Below are 21429 nucleotides of genomic sequence, written 5' to 3'. Positions count from 1 at the left end.
AGCCATCCATTGGTGGCCAGTGTCAGAAATCTATTTGCTGCTGCAAAAAAAATAAGCTCATCAAGGCATCCATCACCATAGGTGTAGGCAATGGGGACATTGACTTGTCTAACTGGCTTACCGTCGAAGAGTTTGTACGGATGGAATGTGTGAAAGGGCTCTTTGTGCTCGAGAAAGGAGGCACTTTGAATCATCTCCACTTCCAAATGGTCATTACAATCATGGAACCATCCTTGATAAGAATTGGAAAGCTTATTAAGAGGTATATGCAGTGGGACTTATTTAAACCACAAGGTGGTCTGGTCATGTTTAGAGCACTTCAACAAGTATGCATGTATACCTTTGAAGGTATGGTCAGGTATTGTATGAAAGACATACACAAGAATCATTTTGAGTTCTTTTGCCACAATGTGTCATCGGAAGAAATCACTTGTGGGCATGAAGTGTATGCTTTGTATGGGCAAGGTGACCTCAAGAATAAAGTTTCTATGACACTAGTTAATCTCTTTGAGCTCGCCTATGTATATATGGAAAACTATATCCCTAAGAAGTTAGGCGCGACATTAGAGAATACATTGCTACAGATGATACAAGGTGGAAAGCCAGTAGTGTCATAAATAATACCGAAGATGGGGAATGGTATGGAGAGGAAGAGAGAAGCAATAGTTTGGAAGGTGATGAAAACTCCACACCTGACAGAATGTGTTGATGTAGAGACTATTTTCTACATGGATACTGGTGGAAGAAGATACTTCTTTGGAAGTGATACGGAAGTGAACAATTTTGTGAGGAAATATCATGGGCACAGTAGCATGATGAAGGGACCAGCAGAGGAGAGCCGACATCCCATTGTGCTTGATGATGAGGAGCATGCTCCAGAAGAAGCCTTTACAAATGCTCGTTTCTCGGTGTTGGAGAAAATAGGAAGATTCAAGCCGATGGAGATGACTTTGTCCCTCTCTCACCGACCTCTAGAAAACTGAAAGGAATGTAAAAAGAAGATGCTTGCTTCTTGTAAATTGTTTCTACATGTGGTAGTTGCCGTGGTGTTGCTTGTCAGTTTGCTTTTATTACAATTGCGATTTTTGCTTGGTCTTCACTATATGGTTTCAGAGGAAAGTCTCGCCATGGATACTTGTAGATTCGTGCTCAGAAGAATCAAGTCTGGTTATCTGTTACTTCTGTATCTTGTCAACATAAATGTAATTGTATTTCCTTCCTGTTGATAAACTTGCTTCCCCGTTTTTCCAGCCCCCACAAAACGAACACTGAATAAATGCAATTGTCGAACTCTAACGTACTCTTATGTTATATATTAATTAATGCCACTTATATTAATTGATGCCACATGAAAAAAGTTAAAAGTTAATATGACACGTGGATTAATGTTGTGACAAGGGCGAGAATAGTAAATTAATGTTGTGGCAAGAGTCGTGTTACAAATTCACATTAAGGACTTGTAAAGGTTAGACTATGTAACAACGGTCCCAACCAGTTCGGCTTTTTCATCGCACCAATCCCTGTGGTCGTCCCACGCTATAGCCAGAGCTCTGGAGCTCTGTGTACAGCCTCTCTCGTCAAACCTCCTGATCCACACGTTAGAAGCTCCAATCGAGTCATGGTGGATGTGGACGACGATGATAGCTGGACCATCGTTGTGAGCCGGCGAGCCTTCAAGCTCCAGTCGTCTTCCCGAATATTAACTCGCCATAGCCATGTGACACTTTGCTCTGCGGATTCCTCACATAACATAAGCAGAAGAGAACCAAAAGCAGCATTTGTGAAGACGGGCCAGCAACACGATGAAGCTCTCATTCTGCTAAGAATGAAGCGATCCATGGCGCGAGTGCAGGAGTCAGAGTTCTTCAAAAGATTTCTAGATCAAGCTCAGAGCCCTTGCGTCTTTGATAGTCTCTGCAGAGCCGCTTCAGATGCTGAATCGCATGTGGATCATAAGCAAAGGGATATAAAACCCTGCGATAAAGGTAAGATCTCTGCAACTTTATCTACCGAAAGATCTACTCATGGATCGATTCACCACAACCATGAACTTGCTCTCGAAATCAGAAGTCCAAACAGGCTTAGGATATGTGAGGGGGGAGACAACATATTGGAAGCCTCTGTCACTGCAGCTAGGGTAAGGGCTTGTGAGGGTTTTGAAAACGTACTGGAATGCAGAAGTGCCTCTGTGACAGAAGCTAGGGTTAAGGTTTGTAGTGGCAGGAAAAGTGTTGGAATCGAATTGGAATGCAGAAGTGCCATGGTTACAGCAGCTGGCACAGATTCTGAATCAGAGAAGGAATTGGGCATTTCTAATGGTAAGGAAGGAGACAGGGACCCATGTCCAAAGCAAGGGATTGGCTACAAAATCAGTGACAAGCTATGGCATCTGCAAATTGTAGTGTATGGGCTTGGCAGCATTGCTGATTCTGAAGTCTCCAGATGCCAGTTTGCTCTAATCCTTTTGCTTAAACAGAAATTTTCTTGGGTGGGAGATATTCAAGTCTATGATCCAGTGTTATCTCAGTCTGAGTGCAAAGTCATTGAGGGCATGGGCTGCTCTTCCATTCCCATTAACGAGGAGGGATGCCGCAGCATCGACAGGCCGACTATATTCTACATGCCTCATTGTGAGGATTGGCTGTACAACAATGTTCTACAGGCCAATTGGGTGCCCCAGAAATTGAGCCAGTTGGTCATTCTGGGCAACAGCTTCCGTAGTTATCATGAGAGATGGTCATCGTTCCTTGGGGGCAGATCAAAGCCTCCCCCAACTTACGTATTGGAGTTTCAACAGAATGCCCAGGAGATTCCTTTGGAAGCAGCATCTTCCTTAGAACTCCCTGTGTTTAACAACATGAGCTGGCATTTTTACTGGCAACATGACAAACCTGGTACTTAGAGTACTTGCACAAATATCTCCTTCCGCCCCTGCACACAACACCCCCCCCCCCCCCCCCCCCCCCGGTGCCAGGCTGGCATGTCCTAATGGGTGGGGGTTGGATGGGTACGATTGCCCATCCTAGGCTGACGAGCAGCTGTCCCTCTATAGGCATGCCCTTTATGTGTAACTGACCTTGATGATATGTGACTCATTCAAGATTTATATTATCAATTTCATTTTTGCATTTATGAGGCATTTGTACTTTTCAGGAAATGAAAATATGAAGCAATTGATGCAGACCATTTCATGTAACTTGCACTTACTACTGGGTATTGATGCTATGCACAATCATGTCATGCATGGTGTTGATGTGCATGTTTAGGCCAATGAATGGGCTATGTAATCTGAAAATGTGGTGAGCTTTTCTGAAACGTGGCAGGTTTTTGCTTAGACTTTGTCCCATAAATTTCAGCTTGGGACTTCAAAGAAGCCGGTCTTGTAGATGTGCAAGGTTAATGCTGAAGCTTATGCAAGGTTCAAAGACTGAATCTTTTACTATTAGTCCTGTTCACTTGTCAGCAGGACCTTCTCAAGGAAGGTTTTACAGTGGAGTGGCAAGGCGTGACATGTACTGCCATTCAGACAGCAGTAGCCAGGCGCTTAGCCACTGTGATGTAGATGTGGTTTTTTAGACAAGAATATAGCACCCTGCCCATGACACCTTTTTCTGTTATCTCCCTACTACACATTACACCGTTACCTCCTTTGTTCCCCCCCCCCCTCCCCCCCCCCAAATGCAAGGTTTAAAGATGGCATCTTTTACTATCAGTCCTGTTTGCTTGTCAGCAGGACCCTCTCAAGGAAGGTTTTACAGTGGAGTGGGAAGGTGAGACATACTGCCATTCAGACAGTTGCTTTACCTTCCAGAATCCACCATGATGTAGATGTGGCTTTTAGATGAGAGTATAGCACCCTGCACCTGTTCATGTTTGCAAGAGGGCCAAAATAGGACATTTTGAATAGAGTAAGATTGTGAAATATGCTGATGACAACGTGGGATCACACTGAATCTTAGAAGGGGCTGCCTGACCTGGCTGCCTTCTTCCCCACGTGCTGGACACCACGTTGCTGGCATTTTCCCTGTCTACGATCTCCTGAAGAGCAATGTTTTACTTCAGCCTGACTGGCCGCTTGGATCTGATAATTCAGCCTTGCGTTTTGCTGAATTATGCCCACAGGAGAGTATGCATTATGACACACAAGTAGTTGCCAATGAATAATCCAAGGGGCTGGAGCACCTATATAAAGTTTTATGTGGGCTGCTCTTACAGGTCGATTGCATGAAGAGCAGGCTGATTAGCAAATGTGGGCAAATAAATCATTAAATGATGCATTTTCACTTTTATGGCCTTCTACACTTGGGTGTCTAGGCCTGGTGTTGATCTATGGGTTCGACCCCTACCGGAAGTGTCCCAGACCTCATGAGGGTTGTCGGACCTCCGCCAACACCCTAACGGACATTGTATACTGTATTATTACTTAGCCTCTTGATTGTAAAAACAGACAGAGCGGAAGATATAAGCATCCTAGCTGATTGTAACAAGGAGAGAGACTGCTTGAGAGAACAGAGGCACAAAGTTCAGCCACCGTCTTGCCGTGTTAGTATAATCCACCAACACTTTTGGGGATCCTGTTGGGGAAGGAGCCACTGCTTCAGGAGGATCATCCAGTGTCGCTGAAGAAGAGTTGTTGGGGAAAGAGAAATTGGGCAGCTGCAGGCGGAAGTAGTAGCGAGAAGAGCACCTGACGAAGGTGCAGCAAGGAGAGTTCAGTGCAGGCGCCCCTGACTTCTAAAAGAATCTTGGGGTGGATAAAGAGGAAGCTCCAGAAGGAGCTCGAGCCGTAGCCACATCCAGAACAAAAACCACATCAAGAACAAGAAGAGGCTCAGGAACAAGAACCAGATCGGGAAGAGTACCTAGGCTTTCAACATCTATTCCAAGATGCAGAGCCAAGACCAAAGCGGGAAATCAGAATGGCCAGCAACTTCACCAACAACAAACAGATCCTGACCTACAAGAGGATAAAGACCGAGGATGTAGACATCCACGTCAAAAAGTTCAAGCAAGAATGGAAGGTCAGCAAGCCCAGAGATCCAAGGTTGGAGGAGCTGAAACGAGACCAGTTTGCAGTTACCTTCCTAGATGTGCCGATGGAGTGGTTCACTAAGTCTGATGTCGACCACGAGGAGCTCAGAGACAGGTTCAAGAAAGTCAAGATGTCAGGGCAGCTGACAAATATCATGCGTGAACTGAAACAAAACGACATGCATGTCGAAGCTTATGCGGCAAAGTTTAAATCCCTCAAAAAAAGGCTGGATGTGTCAGAATCGAGCATGCGGAAGTTTGAATACACGCAGAGAGAGAGAGAGAGAAGTTGACGCAGAGAGAGAGAGGTTGGCGAACAACGCTTGAACTTGATTAGCAATGAATAGATGAAATAATACAATGGTGGGCATGGGTATTTATACCCTCATGATGGAAATGGCCGACTCATGTAGCATAAACTAAATAATAATTTATACCCTTTACTAAGCCTCGTTCCCACATGAGATACTACTTTTAACACCCTCTCTGTAGCTCATAGTGGGCATAGATGAAGAAACCAAGTCGATGCAGATGCAACCATGGACACCCTAGCGTGGCCTTTGCTAGATACACCTCGGATAATGCACCAATCAACCTGTCTCCACAAGAAAATGCCATCTTGAGCTTTAGCTGCCACATAGAATAATGAATTGCAGACAACTCCACATCCATGATCCCCCATTCGTTGAACTGCGAACACATCACGTTCAAAAAATCTCTGAATGCTTGAACTGTCACACACGACGCCCAAAATTCTGCTACACAATGAACCAGGAACTCATCCCATCCATAGTCTACTACCAATGAACTACGAACACATCACGTCCATAGATTTGTCAAGCTGTTCCATGCCAGATGCATGTGCCTTGAACTCCGACACACGGGTCCAAATCACCAAAACGGGAGCACAGACTGCCCCTCTCTGCCACTCACATGCCTCTCTCTGGCTGAAGCACGTGGTAGCATCCATCCACCAAGCTAGAATGCTGGAGCATGTGCCAGTGTAGTCCTCGCCACACCGGCAGACGCCGTAGCATCCCTAGTAGAATCACTGTCACTGTCATCCTCGTCAGCTTTGCCTTTGTCTTTGTCATTTGTCGAGCCTTGAGCTTTAGCTTTGGATTTGCAATCCCGAGCCAAATGCCCTCGCTTTCCGCACTTATAACAACGGCTCCTCTGCACCCGAAGGCGATCTCTTCCAGGCTTTGGCCGGATACATGCAGCTCTAGGACACTTGCCTACTCGAGAGCTCCCCCTGCTACCCAGCCTGCACAAACCAGGGCCAATATGCACTTTGGATAACCGCCTGTAATGGCCGCCCGATTGGACGAAGGTCGGGCAGGGGCGGTAGGCTTTGATGGGCCACCACTCGAATCCGGGTACCACGCCGATGCCCCCTGGATTCGCCCTTCCCCGTTGCACCCGTTCTCCACCTCCGCCCTCCCGCAAGCTTTGCACCCCACTGCCTGCTCCTGCGTCGCTCCTTCCGGCGCCCCTGCACTGGACCCGTCCCCTTTGGATGACCCTTCCGCCCTCGCCATCACCGCCGCATGATGTCCAGGTCATCGTTGGCTCCTCTGTGCTGCAGCAGCCACCTTCTCCAACTCCTCTGTGTGCCCAAGAATCAACGAGCACTCAGCTCTGATACCATGCCAGAATCGAGCATGCGGAAGTTTGAATACACGCAGAGAGAGAGAGAGAGAGAAGTTGACGCAGAGAGAGAGAGAGGTTGGCGAACAACGCTTGAACTTGATTAGCAATGAATAGATGAAATAATACAATGTTGGGCATGGGTATTTATACCCTCATGATGGAAATGGCCGACTCATGTAGCATAAACTAAATAATAATTTATACCCTTTACTAAGCCTCGTTCCCACATGAGATACTACTTTTAACAGGATGAAGCCAACAGCCCTTCGAAGATTTGATAGGAGAATGATTTATCAAGGGAATGAATCCGAAGTTGAAGCAGTTAGTTGCCATTATAGACATGGAAGATCTTGGATTTGATGAACTGGCAGAAGTGGCCAAGAGGGCCCAGAAAAACTTGAACGAGGCTGACAAGACCAACAAGAAGATGAAGACAGCGGTCGAAGAGTCCTCGGACAGTGAGGTTGAAGAATCTGAGTTTGATGACTGAGAAGGGGAGTCCGAATCAGACGGCTTGGCAAAGAAGAAGGATAAGAAGGGAATGGTGATAATAAGGGAATGGTGAGTGTTGCTACTCTGTGAGGAGGGATCTTGCAGGAGCCATCGCCAAGTCTACCAAGAAAAGTGTTAGGAGTTTGAATCGTTCTAGGTTCTCTGGAGGAATGTACTGTGGGCAATGCAGGCAAGAAGGGCACCTCAGGGAAGAGTGCACTGCTAAGCCAACATGCCAAATCTGTTTGGCATGGAGGCGCACAACACAAAACTGTAGATACAATGGAAATGATAGAGCCCTTGCAATGAATCTAGTGGCATCTGGCGACGATCATCTGTCGCAAAGACCGTATTACAGAAGAGGTCAGGGTAGAGGAAGATATGGCCCATCAGATAGATGTATGCTACTCCAGATGATGTCCGGGTCATAGAGAAAACAACTGTCTGATTTTTTTGAAGCATCGTCAGGAGTTGCAGGGGCAGCTTGGTGAGTCTGGAGAAACCAGTCAGCCGGGAGTGAATATGGTGTTGTTGGGACAGTGGGAAGAGGAAAAACTACAAGTGATGGCAATGACCAGGTCACAAAAGGCAGAGCTGGTTGTTCTGAGGAAGCCATCAGATGAGAAAGGGAAACTGGTCTCGTGGGAAGAGCAAGCTAAAGTTCGGCCAAAGGCCACTAGGAGATCTCCTTCAAGCACATATCAATGCTTCTCTTGGCACTGATTCTAGGCTATTTTTAGCATCTTTCCTTAATCTTGGCCAATCCTAAAACCTGCGATTATTTATTTATTTTTATTTTTTATTTATTATTATTTTTGCAGTCCCCTTTTTCTGTGTTTTTTCATTCCCAGCCCTCTCTCCCTGTAGCATAACACGTGCTTTTTTTTTTTTGGGTGCGTTTTGTGTTGTCCCTCCCCTGGACAAGTTACATTTTTTTTTTGTTTTTTTTGTTTTGTATTCTGTCCCCACCTTGGACTAGTGGTAGCACCATGTACTTGCTCCATTAGCCTCTCCCTCCCTTACTACATCGCGCATCAGGTCGGCTCCCATCGTCACGCGTGTGCCTTGATCTCTGGCAGGAGTACAATTCTGCATCTTTCTTTCACCTCCCCTAGCGACTAGGGAGGAGTGGGCAACGCTCGGGTACGTACTTGCAGCCTTTCCGCTCTAAATTCAAGAGGAGGATTCCGTGTCTTCTACACCAACTGTCATCTCTTCATTCATTCCTCATCTTCCCAAGGAGTCTATCTTAGATGGAACTAATTATCTTGATTGGGCACTACAGATGAAGACTCTTCTTCGGTATCATCGGCTATGGGGTATTGTTTATGGTATGGATGCCTCTTTCGATGCTACTTCTCCTCAGGTTGAGATTGATTCTTGGGCTGACAAAGATGCAAGGGCTTGTGCCTTTATCTTCTTCAACATAAAACCCTCTATTGCTCGTCGATTTGATGACAATGATGAGGAAATTGCAGAAGAATTGTGGGATACCATTCAGAGGAGGTATCACCATGAGAACTTTCCTCATAAGGTAGCCTTGGAGAATCAACTCTCCAACCTGAAGATTGTCGATACTGCTAACATCATGGATTCTTTTACGGAGTTCATAACCATTCTGAAGTAGTTGGTCTCTTTAGGGAGCAAAGCTACCGACGAGGACTTTGTCAATCAGCTTCTTGCCAAATTGTCCGAGACTTTCTTTGCTTTTTGTGATAATATATCACTTCGTCCTTTTACTCCTAATACATACGATGGTTGGCATGCTTTAGGATAGGGCCATGAGAAAGAAGACCAACCAAGGTACTTTCGAGACCCTTCTTCAAGCTAAGGGCAAAAACAAATGGCAGTCCAAGGTTTCCACAAGTAACAAATTTGCTTGCCAACAATTTCGCTCATAAGGAGCTTACTTATCATTATTGTGGTCTCAAAGGTCACATTCAGCATGATTGTTGCAAGAAGAAGAGAGAAGGTGGTTCTGCTAAGAAACACCCCAATCAAACCTCTTCATCCATCAACCAAACTCAAAAATCCTCTTCCACCAAGGAGACTGTCTTCATTGGTATTGAGAAGCTTCCCTCTAACTCTTTTGTTTCTTCCACCTCACGTCTTACGGATTGGGTGGTTGATAGTGGGTGTACTACTCACATGACTCCTGACAGACCATTCTCCTAGCTCTTCGAGGGTGTCCATTGGTGATGCTTCTAACTTGGAGGCCTCTTTGGTTGGTAATGTGCGACTTAACTCTTCCTTGGGCCATCCTTCTATCATTCGAGCTCTCCAATAATCTCCTCTCAGTTTTTCGGATTGCGGAGAAAGGATATATAATGTCTACTTTGATAGTTCCGTAGTTGAGATCATCGACATCAGCACCTTGTAGATTATTGCCACATGTATCCAGGAAGGTGGTCTTTATCGGTTGAAGGACTTTGGTGGCTCTTTTGAGTGAGTCCCAATTTGTGGCATGCTTGCTTTGGGCGTCTGAATTATACTTCTCTACAGCTCCTGTCTTCTCAACAGATGGTCGAGGGTCTTCCACTATTGAAATCCTCCCACTCCACGTGTGTGGCTTGTCTTCATGGGGAAAGAAACATCGAGATGCCTTTTCTCACGAGGCTACTCATCAAGCTTCTCATGTTTTGGAGCTCATTCATATGGACATGTGTGGTCCCCATGCGGACTACTACCCAAGGAGGAGCCATGTACTTTATGCTTAGTATTGATGATTACGCACACAAAGTTTGGATTTATCTCTTGGCAGAAATTTCTCAAGCTTTCTCCCGCTGCTAAGAGTGGGTGACTTCGGTCGAGACTATGACCACACAAAAGGTTTGACAAGTTCACTCCAACAATGGAGGAGAATTCATCTCCAAAGCCTTTCATAATTTTTGCTCATAGAAAGGTATAAGCCGTCACTCCTCACACTCCTCGGTAGAATGGTGTGGTTGAACGCAAGAACATGACTGTTCAGGAGATGGCCCGTACGAGTCTTTCTTCTTCTGATCTTCCTCCCTCTTTTTGGGGAGACGATGTAAGCACTGCAGTTTACATCATCAATTGTTCTCCTACAAAGGCGATTTCTCATATGACTCCACTCCAGAGGATGCTTTTACTAGACAGAACCTTCCATCTCTCATTTAAGGGTTTTTGGTTGTGATGCCTGTATTCATATCCTTGATTCTAACATATCCAAATTTGATCCCAAGTCGAGGAAGTGCAAATTCCTTGGATATAGCTCTCATTCCAAACAGATTATTGGGTCCGGAGTCGCGATCCTTGGTGATTTCTCGTGATGTTCACTTTGTTGAACCCTCGGATGATTCTCGCTCTCATCTAAAGCTTATCATTGAGGTCCCTTCTTCCTCATTCACCCCAACTCCACCACTAGCTTCTCCACCATCAACTTCTTTACACCTTGCCTCACCACCCCCACTTCCTTCTACCTTAGCTTCTCCTCCTCCTCCTGGTCTTATGCAATGGAGGATTGTCCCCAAGATTCCACGATGGCTGGAAACCATTGTTTGTTATTCTCATCTCTCCGATATGGAACTTCATCAGCTTGCTGATTCTTCAGCACAATCTTTGACACGGGCATGATGATTACAACAACTTCGTCATTCTTGTAACCTCGCCTTGATGAGTACATTGATACAATCATATGAGCCTACTATAGCTAAAGAGGCTCTTCCTCTTCTTGAGTGCCGGACTACCATGGAGGCCGAGATTGATTCCATTGAGAGGAATTGTACATCTTTGGACAAACACAAAGCCAGATTGGTTGTGAAAGGGTACTCTCAGATTGAGGGTGTGGATTATGAGGAAACTTTTGCTCCTACAACCAGATACACCACCATCTGGATAGTTATTGCTCTTTCTGCTCATGAGCATTGGCCGGTTTACCAAATGGATGTAAGGTGTATAGATTACACAAAGCCCGTTATGGTTTGAAACAGGCACCCAAGGGATAAGATTGATGCATTCTTTCTTTTCCTTGGATTCGAGAGATGCTTTTGCAGACAACCTCTATGTTGTTGATCAGGATTGTCTTATGTTGATGATATATTAATCAGTGGCTCACATCTTGCTAAGATTGAACAGCTCCGGTTAGATTTAGCTGTCATCTTTGAGATGGTTGATTTAGGACTTCTCCACTACTTTCTTGGGATGGCGGTCTATCAGTCTTTTGATGGAGTGTTCAGTACAAATATTTGCATCAGCGCCTTGAGACATTTGGGATGATCGAGTGCTGTCCGATTTCTTGTCCAATGGATCCTAACTCCAAGCTCTCTCGTGATGATCCCCCTCCCCTCTTCAAGGATAGTACATAGTACCGGAGGCTTGTGGTTCTCTTTTTTATTTGACTTACACCAGGCTCGACATTTCTTACAATGTCAGTGTTCTTAGTCACTTTTCTTTCGCGCCTTGACATTCTCATTGGCAGGCCGCTCTGAGGGTTATCCCGATACCTTGGACTATGGTCTCTATTTCATAGGAGGCACTGAGCTTGTTGGATACTCTGATGCTGATTGGGCAGGTGATCGGGATACTCGACGATCCACTTTTGGGTATTTCTTCACTCTTGGTTCTGGTCTTATTTGAATTTCATTATCTTCTACTGAGATTGAGTATTGTGCTTATCTAGATACCTACTGCGAGCTGTTATGGTTGTTCTAGATGTCGAGCAATCTTGATGGACTCTCAGATTCTCCGATCCGTATTCTCAAAGGCAACCAGAGTGTCTTGGCGTTGGGTCGAACTTCATCCTTCCATGGTAGGACCAAACATATTAAGGTCCACTTTCACTTCATTCCTGAGCTAGTCGCCAACGACATTATTACATTGGAGTATTGTCCTTCTCAAGACAACCTTGCTGATCTCTTCACCAAACCTCTTCCTTGCGATACTATTGATCAGCTCCTTACCCGTATGGGAATCGGACTCCCGTGCTCGAGTTGATAGGTGTTGTTGGACATGTCATCTCTAGCCCATTTTACTCCATTTTATGCTACCTTTTATTCAAATATTTATGTGATGCAATTAGGGATATTTTTTCTCTATTTTATAGCTTAGTTTTAGGCTTTTTTAGGCATTTTATCATTTGTCCAATCTAGTAGCTTTTTTTGCTACAGCTGACTGGCTCTACAGATATGTATATAAGCATGGATTCATAATTCAATCTATACATTTTAGATCTTGGTTATCTACTTTCTCTTGTGTGATCTCTACTTGCTTTCGCTTCATATTCACATATTCTCACACCCTTTCGAGGATATGAGGATATCTGTATGGATTTTGTGACAAATTTGCCTCTAAGTCTAGGTAAGCATAACCTCTCTTGATTCAGGTCGGTTATCACCTCTGGAGTATGTGGCTAGAGACCCCCTCCTCCCTGCTTTCACTATTGATGACCAATGGGTGGTGTGCGGCCTAGGTGACCACAAGTCTCCATTTGCAACCCCTCGTCGACGTCCTGTTCTTCTTGTGGCGGCCTCACTCTGCCAGCGGGCTCAACCCCTGGTTCAGAAAGTCCAATCGGGCTTATAGTCGGCCAGATCAAGAAGCTTGGTAGGGCGGCAGGGTGGTGGAAGTGGGCCTGTGCTGGTAGCATGGCATGGAGCACGCCTGGGCGCGCGGGGGGGGGGGGATTAGGGTTTAGGGAAGAGAGTGGGGTGGCTTTGTGTGCATTATGCGTACACATGGCACAAAGGTAAGTGCACATGTGCGTGTGAATTTGTGTGCCTGGTGCGAAGGTAAATGTGCATGCACATGGAGTTGTAAATGTGGATGCACATGCATTTAAAAATGTGTGTGCACATGCAGTTGTAAATGTGGATGCACATGCATTTAAAAATGTGTGTGCACGTGTGTGTGCAAGAATGTCATTGCATGTGTGTACGAATAGGTGGGTGCACGTGTAAATATGTACCAGCGAATGTGGTGTACGTGCATGTGCATGTAAATGTGCGAGTTTTTACTTGTTTCTTGATTTTTCTTATTTTTCTTATTTTGTTTTTGGGTTTTTGTGTTTTTATCATTCTCGGTGAAGGTGATAACGGCACACTTGAGTGGGGGAGGGCGGGCTACATTACATATGTACACATGGGCTTAGGGTTTGTGGCTTGTTCAACGGACGAGGGTGGAGAATCATTTGCCCAAATCTTCGATGCCATCGAGCGATCGGCTTGGCTCATAGTCACAAGAAACATTTCTAGTTTTCGAAGGCTTTGAATATTTTTTTTCGAAAGGTTTCATTCATTGCTTAAAAAAATCACAGGTTTCAAAAAAATTACACACACACACACACACACACACACACACACACACACACGCACGCACATGTATACATAAGTTGCTACTACTAAAGGATCTACTCAAGGACAACAAAAAGGAAAAAAAATTAAAAAATGTGATTTATTTTTGAAACTTCCCTAGCCAAGAGGTTTCGAGGTTTTTTAGAAACGTTTCTCTTCAAAATGTTTCAAGGCTTTGAATGGAAAAAACACGTTTTTTGTGACTATGGCCTGGTTGGTGCGCTTGTTTGAACTTTGGTCTTCTAGCTAAAAAGTTGGAGTTATTGCATGATGCATGGGGGTGTTGTGGGACCATGGGTATCTCTTTGAGACTAGGGCGTAATTGTGGGGCACCGTGGAACACTTGGCACCCCAGTTGGCTCATCAAATTTAGGAACTATATAGTGTGCAATCACTACACATGGGCTTGGTGATACAATCAAGGTTTTCTTTACCTGCTTCATCGGCAGGTTGGCACACAAGTTGGGGATGTTGCCGCTGCTCTCCAGTCCTTCTTAGATTTTAGGAGTAGTGTCAAAGGTAGGACCTTGGGTCTCCACACCCACTTAGATTTCATTTTCAAAGGTGCATATGCGAGGGTTTGGGACATGGGTTTCTTTAATCTCGGTACCCAGATGTGGGCTTTCCTTTGTAGAATCCTTGTGCTTATAGCAATTTTGTTGCAATCCAACAAAGCGTTGACTTCTGAGGTGGTATTGGGTACTCTGGCTGTTTCTTGGATATTTTTGGCTTTAGGAGTTGTGCGGACACAAAAGTATTTGGAACCCAAATAGGCGGGTTCTCTCCATAGCAGCTTGATCGGGATACACAAACAGGGCTCGGGTAGTAGATCTCCACTCACGATTGGGCTTTGGGCCAAATGGTGGCTACGAGGTCTTTGCATGGACATCGAATTGGCCTTGGCTAGCCAAGGTACTCTTGGGCACCCACTCCTTCCCGATGACCTCCTTGAGATGGCACTAGGTACTATGTGTAATGCTCCTTGCATTCTAAGCTTGAGGACTTGTAAGACTAGTATTTTGATTCTCCACCCAACCATATCCCAAATGGACCCTGAACTCATGGTTATATAGGTCTAAGTGGTGCATGACCTTTCAACTTCAGCCCCTTGACTTTTCGTTGGCTAACATCGTCTTTTCATTAGCCAATGTCTCTTTAGCTACCCCTAGAAGGGGGCGCTCTCTTCTGTGTTGCTTGGGCTTCTATTGTGCACCATTTACTTCCGCTTTTACTTTAACTTCTATGCCTATTAACCATAGCTTAGGTATTTCCTATTTGAAATCCCTTGAACGTTATTTATATACAAACCTTTTACATATAAATAATCTTTCCTAGTTAATTTTTAGTGTTTCCTATCAGTCTCATAACATTTCTCCCCCCTTGAAAGACAAGTTTTCGTTCTCGAAAACAAACTCAGGAAACCTTTTCTTCAGTGTAGCCACTCTTTTCCAAGTTGATCATTCTTCTGGTCTATCTTTCCACTTTACTAAACAGTATTTAAACACAGAATGTCTAGTTTTCTTTTCTCGATATTCGAGAATCTTTTGAGGCTCATGTGGAAGAATAGGCGGTTCTATAAAATCCACTATTGCTTCTTTTCGATACCGTTGTCATTGTTTTCCATCTTACGTTTTAGTCTACTAACATGAAACACATGATGTACTCTGGAACCTTTAGGTAAAGCTACCTTGTAAGCTACACTTCCAAATTTTTTAGTATTGTATAAGGACCACAATACCTTGAACTTAATTTGGGAACTTTTTCACTTTTTATAGTTTCTGACTTTTAAGAAACTTTTATATAAACTAAATCACCTTCCTCAAAATTAATTGGTCTTCTTTTACCTTTCTCATAACTAATAGAATGCTTTTGCGCTCTTTTGACGTTGCTTCTCGTAATGTTTAGCATGTCTTTGAGAGAGTCTTTTACACTGTAATTTTTCTTTTTGTAACCCAACTGCTCTCTCGGTTGAAATCCATACATTAGTATGAATGGACTAAAATCGGTAGCAAAATGTTTAGCACTATTATAAGCGAATTCTAATAATGGAAGATACTCATCCCAATTGTTTTGCTTATGATCAAAATATGCTCGAAGCATATCTTCTAGGACTTGGTTAACCCTTTCTGTCTGCCCATCGCTTATACAAAGTTTGGTGTCTAATTGTTTGAACACTTCTTTCCAAAAATGGCTTGTAAACTTGAATCTCGGTCGCTTACTATATCTGCTAGCAATCCATATAATTTGTATAGAGGATGGATAAACATTCTAGCCAATTCTGGTGTTTTTACTTATTTTTTAGTTGGTATAAATTGTACCACCTTGGTTAACCTATCCACTACTACCCACACTACTTTCCCACTTACCCTCAGGTATTTGTAGTGGTTGTAATATTTCACCTACTTTTAGGTAATCAACTTTATTGACTTGGCACTTAGGGCATTTTATAACATAATTCTAGACGTCCTTCTTTAAACCTGCCCAATAAAATTATCTTTTAACAAGTGCATAGGTCTTAGAAATTCCCGAGTGCCCCACACTTGGATTGTCATGAAATTTTAGTAATATATTCTCATGAATATTTTCTTCTTTAGGCACACAAATGCGACCTTTATATAAAAAGTATCCATTATCAATGGAAAATTGTTTCCAACGATCTTTTTCACTTATTGACCCTTCTTTAAGTTGTAAGATCCCTGTCCCCACCGCGCAACGAATTCAGGGGTGCTAGCAGCGAAAGTAGCACTTCTTGCGCGGGGCAGGGTCCCACACTCGAGGCCTTGCCCACGGATATCCGGACAAGAGACTAATCCATCGGTTCTTCCAAAACCGAACCCAGAAAAACTTTCCTTTCCCGGAAAGCACAAGCGATTCCTCTTGGATAACGTTTCTCTAACGTAGTCAAAAGCCTTATCTAACAGAACTGATCTGACCGAACCTGTAAGTCCCATAGTCAGATCAGGGAAAAGATTGCACTTGGATCATAGAGACCAACACTTTTTTCCTCATTGAGAGGCACAACTGTTGATTCTTTTCCATAAAACAATTTTTGTCCGGGATTTACTTCATCTATCGTACCATAACAGAATTGAGTCTCAATTTAGGGATCCATTAGTCCAGCCTAACCCCATCCAGTCCCATGGGTTAGCCAACCGCCCAACCACTGTAGTGATGGGATCCAATTAGGAATTTGGTTAGGTTTTGTCCCGGGTACCAGGGAAAAGAGTTCCCAGGCCCCCTAACTGGATATTCATGCAAACTTAAAACTAGTCACACCACTTACACACCCAATATGAAATTACCTTTTTCACAGAATCAACTATCTTTAAAAACAATCATTTAATGAAGGAAACCATTGAGTCACTGATCCTAATCCTCAAAATCTCCGGTTAAATCCTTATTTCCAATCATTCCTTCATCAGTGTACCTATAGCATCATTGGCAACGAGAACGCTCACCACCTGTCCACTCAGGGGCCTTTTCGATAGTTCCTAGCTCATAGTAATTGGCAATATATTCACATATCAAAATGGAAACTCCATTGAAGATCAGAAAGATCAACCAACGGATCCATATAAAAGGGCCATAGACTCATCCCTTGGGGACCAGCAAGGTCAATCAACCAGATCCATGCCCGAATTCAGAAAACAACTCTTACTCCTTGTTTCAATATCTTCCACGACGCACGTGTGGGTATCATCGCGGCGACCTAGAGCCCGAGCATCGTATGGTCAGCACCCTCTAGGATCCTTCGCAGGTGACCTAGCGCTTCACTCATAGGCCACTTCCTTGGTCCCTCAATCACCATACCGGAAGCTCACCATTTTAACTGAGGCTGGTCAAGACCTCGGTCGACCTTGCTATGCGAGACGTCCTCCATTGACTCTCCGTCAGAAAGCTGTTGCAACTTATTAGATTAGGTCTCCACGACCTCATTCACAAGATGGTCAAAATGCTTCCCCAGCATTCTTGACATAAAACATTCATTAAAAACATAAATATAGTTTCTATAACGAACTCTCATCTTTCCACATTGTTCCACATCAACCACATTATTTAATTCCATAACCATTTCACAAGTATTCCTATTCTCATCCAATCACATCATTTTCATCTCATCACATCTTTCCTCAATTTATACTCATCAGATCTCATCCACTCGCAACTACCCATATCCTCATCGGATCTCATCCACTCGCATCTACCCATATCCTCATCGGATCTCATCCACTCGCATCTACCCATATCCTCATCAGATCTCATCCATTCGCATCTACCCATATCCTCATCAGATCTCATCCATTCGCATCTACCCATATCCAAATCTCATCACATTCGCATCTATCCTCATCAGATCTCATCCATTCGCATCTACCCATATCCAAATCTCATCACATTCGCATCTACCCATATCCTCATTAGATCTCATCCATTCGCATCTACCCATATCCAAATCTCATCACATCACATTCATTCACATCTCATCCATTCAGACCACATCACATTCACTCACAACTCATCCATTTATTTTACCTCACATCTCATTCATTCACATCTATCCCGATTCACATCTCGTCACATCACATTCATTCATATCCATCATATTCACATTCATTCATATCCATCACATTCATTCTCATCACCATTATATCACATCACTTCTATCCACATCATATCTCATTCAGAATTCCTCAATTTTTGTTAACTTGATTCTCAGATCAAAATCAAATGTCTTAACTTAGTTTCGGATTCGGTGGGTGTTTTGAGTGCATTTTTCCTGAACTGGGCACATCGTCATTGATTGAAACTGACGAAGGAATTAGGTCTTGGTCAATAGTCTGAATCAAAGTTTTGGGTCTGGAAAGGTTCTTCCTAAACTATCTTTCTTGAAAGGTAATATTTCAATTTCTCTTTTTCTAAATTTCGTTCATTGAATATTTGCTTACAGATTTCTAAACTAATCATGAATTCCTAGGAGGAATAAAATAATCATTTATCTCGATCTTCGACTTCGATAGTTTATTTGAATTTTCTCATTCCCATCTTAGTGAATATGAAACGGTAGAATTTCTTCACATATTAGATCTACTTATTTATTTTTCTAATTTTTACAAAAATTAACAGAGGATTAAAGAGAATCCTTATTTAATTATAAAGTTTCTATATGCATCTAATTATGCATAAAATCTAATTCTGATGAAAGTCACACTTTTATCATCATAAAAATCATTTATGATGAAAATCACTCTTTTAACATGAAAGAATTTCTTTTATGCATACAAATCATTTATGATGAAAATCACTCTTTTATTATAAAAGAATTTCTTTTATGCATACAAATAATTTATGATGAAAATCACACTTTTAATATAAAAAAATATCTTTTATGCATATGTTTATGCATATAAATCATTTATGATAAAAATCACTCTTTTAATATAAAAGAATTTCTTTTATGCATCCATTAATGCATAAAAATCATTTATGATGAAAATCACACTTTTAATATAAAAAAATATATTGTATGCATATGTTTATGCATACAAGTCATTTATGATAAAAATCACTCTTTTAATATAAAAGAATTTCTTTTATGCATCCATTTATGTATAAAAATCATTTATGATGAAAATCACAACTCTCACTGTTGCCATCTTGGCAACTGGGCTGAAAGTTTCCTCATAATCAATGCCACATGTCTGCGCATATCCTTTGGCTACCAATCTAGCCTTGTACCTGCTTATGCTTCCATCACTGTTATGTTTTACTTTGTACACCCACTTGCATCCAATGGCTTTCTTGCCTTCAGGCAATTGCACTAAATCCCAAGTCTCATTTCCATATAGTGCATCCATCTCCTCATCCATAGCTTTCTCCCACCCAACACACATTTCCAAAACAGCCTCATCAATGGATGTGGGCTCTACAACCTGCACAACTTTTGCCATGTATGCATAGTGATGTGCCACATAACCATCATAGGTAAACCTCTGCATAGGGTTCTTCACTCTCCCAGATCTTCGCAGCTTTGCATTCATGGCTTCCATAGCCTTCTTTACACCAGGTGTTCTCATAGCTGGTATCCCAAGCTCCTCATCAAGGCTCATCTCTTAGCCACTAGACTCTCCATCAACATGAGAATGCCCTGCAGAAATGTCAGGCATACCAAGGGGCTCTTGAAACCACTTTCTCTTTGTCTTTATGTGATATACTAATCACATTTGCAGGACTGGTATTATGACGCAGCCTGCCACTCCATGGTCTATCAACTGAACCACTCGATGAGGACTCTCATGGTCCACTCAAAGACTGTGATTGCTGACTTGTATTCTGTGCAACCACATTTCCACTCACATCAGCCCCAATAGCTTCTTTTCCAGCAGCATACCAGCTGCTCATCTCATAAAAAAGAGCATCCCTGCTTACCCTCAACTCACGTGTAGTAGGGTTATAACACCTGTATTCCTTTTGCTCAAGGGAATATCCAATAAACACACATTTTTCAGCTTTTGGATCCAGCTTAGTTCTCAGCTCATCTGGCACATGCACATATGTAATGTATCCAAAGACTTTCAGATGAGACAAATCAGCTTTTCTGCAACAAGTAAACCTCTCCTTTGTAGTTACATCATGTATGGCTACAGTTGGATGGCTACAGTTGGAGTCCTGTTCATGATGTAAACTGTTGTAGAAACAGCCTCAGCCCAAAAGCTATGCGGCATATTCTTCTCTTCCATCCAATGCTCGCGCAATCTCAGCAATGTGCGTGTTTTTCCGCTCATCAACTCCATTTTGCTGCTGCGGAGTGTGTTTGCATGTGAACTGTCTCCGAATACAATTTTTCTTCAAAAATTCAGAGAACTCATTGGAGAAGTACTCTCCTCCTCCATCTGACCTTAGGCACTTTACATATTTCCCTGTTTGCTTTTCAACCATAAATCTGAAATTCTGAAAGTGAGTGAACACCTCACCCTTCTCTTTCCTGAAGTATACCAACACTTTCCTTGTATGGTCATCAATAAATGTCACATAATACCTGCAGCCTCCCATAGACATGGTCTTCATAGGACCCCATACATCTGAATGCACAACATCTAGTGCATTTCTGCTCACATTTCTGTTACGTGGAAATACATGCTTTGTTTGCTTTCCAAATTGGCATGCCTCACATATTTTCTGCATACCTTCAACTTTAAACTTTGGCAGCCCTCTCACAATTCCTTTAGTCTGTATAGACTTCATTCTCTGCACATTCACATGTCCAATTCTTTTATGCCAAATGTCTATGTCTGCAACAATTCCTGAACCATTTGCAAACATCGCAGCACTCACTTCAGGCATGTTTACATTCAACGTAAACATTCTGCCCACTCTGTTGCCTTTTGCAACCAACCTGCACTTGTCTTTAAAGTCTTCAACATAACAACCATCAGGGTTAAACCAAACCTACAAACCCTGCTCAATTATCTGGCCAATTGAAACCAGATTCTTTGTTATGTTCGGAACATGAAGTACATCTGCAAGGTACTTCACTTTGCCATCCTGCATAGACAATGGCACATCTCCAACATGGGCAATTGGATGAGCAGTGTCATCCCCTGTTTCCATAAAACCTAGTCTTTCCAGGTTTTTCATCTCCTTGAACAACTCCCCATGACTTGTCATGTGGTTTGAAGCACCTGAATCAACGTACCAAACATCATCTTTATGTGCTGCTTCAACATTTTCAGACATGGCATTAACGACATGCTGCATAACAAACAACCTTTCATTATCCTCATTGTTTCTGCTCGAGGATGCATAGTTGTTTTGCTGCAATTTCCCATTTTGCATGTCAGCCTGCTTCTTATAACAATCTGCCCGCACATGTCCAGGCTTACCATAATAAAAGCATTTACGTGTATCATTATACTACCTTTGCCAGTTTCCACGACCTCTTTGA

At 43.0% G+C, this 21429-nt stretch overlaps 1 protein-coding gene across 1 annotated transcript; it reads left to right on the top strand.

Annotated features, from left to right (window-relative positions):
* The first annotated feature begins 1476 nt into the window (after positions 1–1476).
* Positions 1477–12372, top strand: LOC147635642 (uncharacterized). The gene is made up of 3 exons (XM_086803013.1): positions 1477–1985; positions 11618–11741; positions 11819–12372. Exons 1-3 carry the CDS (start codon positions 1619–1621, stop codon positions 11865–11867), a joined length of 540 nt encoding a protein of 179 aa, XP_086659139.1. The 5' UTR covers positions 1477–1618; the 3' UTR covers positions 11868–12372.
* Positions 12373–21429: the final 9057 nt, after the last annotated feature.

The sequence above is a fragment of the Cibotium barometz genome, chromosome 9, assembly GCF_041138505.1.
Source record: "Cibotium barometz isolate CiBa-2024 chromosome 9, ASM4113850v1, whole genome shotgun sequence".
Taxonomy (NCBI): Eukaryota; Viridiplantae; Streptophyta; class Polypodiopsida; order Cyatheales; family Cibotiaceae; genus Cibotium; species Cibotium barometz.
The sequence above is the reverse complement of the archived record's forward strand: the minus strand, read 5'-3'. Positions and strand labels throughout refer to the sequence as shown.